The sequence below is a fragment of the Chaetura pelagica genome, unplaced genomic scaffold, assembly GCF_000747805.2.
Source record: "Chaetura pelagica isolate M959 unplaced genomic scaffold, ChaPel_1.0 scaffold222, whole genome shotgun sequence".
Classification (NCBI taxonomy): domain Eukaryota; kingdom Metazoa; phylum Chordata; class Aves; order Apodiformes; family Apodidae; genus Chaetura; species Chaetura pelagica.
The window spans coordinates 921,255-922,677 of NW_009952711.1; the positions used below are offsets into that span (position 1 = coordinate 921,255).

Sequence of the window (1,423 nt, forward strand, 5' to 3'; positions counted from 1 at the left end):
ACCTTCTCCTGCACAAATACAGATCTTTTCCAGTGTTTACCACACATTTCCTGAATTGCTAGGTAGGAGAATTTTCTGCTTAGTGGTAGGCCCATCCCCTCCAAACCTGAACAGCATGGCTCCCTTAGGAAAAGAACTATTCCAGAGTCCTATGCATTTAATTCCTACACTTTGCGGTAAGAACTAAGTCCTTAATGGAAATAGCAGACTAAGAAGGATACTTTAAAAAACAAAAAGGCATTTATCTTCTATTGCTTTTCAAGCTACAGCCCATAGGTCTCCTAAAGCCTGAGGAAATGTTGCTCCTGTCGTGACTATGGCAAACTCAGACTTCTCAGCAGAGCTGCTCAATGCATAATGCAATTCTTGATGTTTGCTGAAGCTACAAAAGATCCTGAACTTTTCTTGTACACTTCAGTTGGATGGCTAATGACCTTTCCTCAACTTTGAATACAGAGTTTCCTGGCCATCTAAATTCAAAATAACAACTTGACCCTGATCTTTCAACACATGAGCAAAGTGACCCTTCATTTATTCTTTTCCCTGTAACCTGAAATGCCTGAAAATGCTGGACACAAAGTGGCCTACACCAAAGTTCTGGCTTCCAGGCACAGTCACTGGGCTCTGCTCTCTGCAACCTTGAATTGCTGGGGCTTTCTTCTCTCCCATGGTGCTTCCCCACACAGGTCTGCGGAAAACAGTACCAACATATGCTAAAATATTATGCTGTACAGCCCACCAAGCACTGCAGAAAGCACCTTCAGCATGGCAAGAAAATGCTCCTGGAATCTAACATTAAAGAGTATTACTTTTATATATACTTGGAAAAGAAAGCCCCAAGACAAAGCTAGCTGTATGGAAACGGGGCAGGTGCAGCAAGTATCAGAAAAGCAGATTGGAAGCAATTTTGCAGAATCAGGAATGACATCTGGTGGCAAGGAAACAGGTCAAGGCATTTACTTTACAGGACAGGGGATGTGAAGGTGCCTAACAGAAAAACAAACCAATCAATTATAAAGGCTTACAGGAAACAGAAGATACAGACATGAACTTGAGACCTACTCTCCTCCATGGGAGTCTTAACTCTCTTCTGTTCAGTGTTTTTGAAATGTAAGAGGAAGAACAACGCCAGCAATGATAGTAAGCAATCTTTTAATAATTTTTAAAATATCTTTTTCCCCAGCCTGCCAGGTAATTTTTGGAACCAGAAACTGAAACATCACTCACCATCAATGATCCTCTTCACTCTCCATATTCGCAGTGTGATAATAAGGCTGATAGCATCCCATGGGCTGTTGGGGCCATTAGCCACTGTTGAGGCCACCATTGGTGCCAAGGACAAGATTATGACAGCACCATCAAACACCTAGAGAGAAATCAAGAGTTTTCACACCCTTCCTAAAGACCATAACCCTGTCATTCC

The 1,423-nt window shown here is 42.2% G+C and overlaps 1 protein-coding gene across 1 annotated transcript in view; it reads right to left on the reverse strand.

Annotated features, from left to right (window-relative positions):
* LOC104385966 (chromosome unknown open reading frame, human C15orf27) overlaps nt 1-1,423 on the reverse strand; it is a 59,981-nt gene that overhangs the window by 25,667 nt on the left and 32,891 nt on the right. The window contains exon 6 of the mRNA XM_009994498.1: nt 1,228-1,366. Coding sequence (XP_009992800.1) covers nt 1,228-1,366 — 139 coding nt within the window. The remainder of the gene's footprint in view (nt 1-1,227; nt 1,367-1,423) is intronic.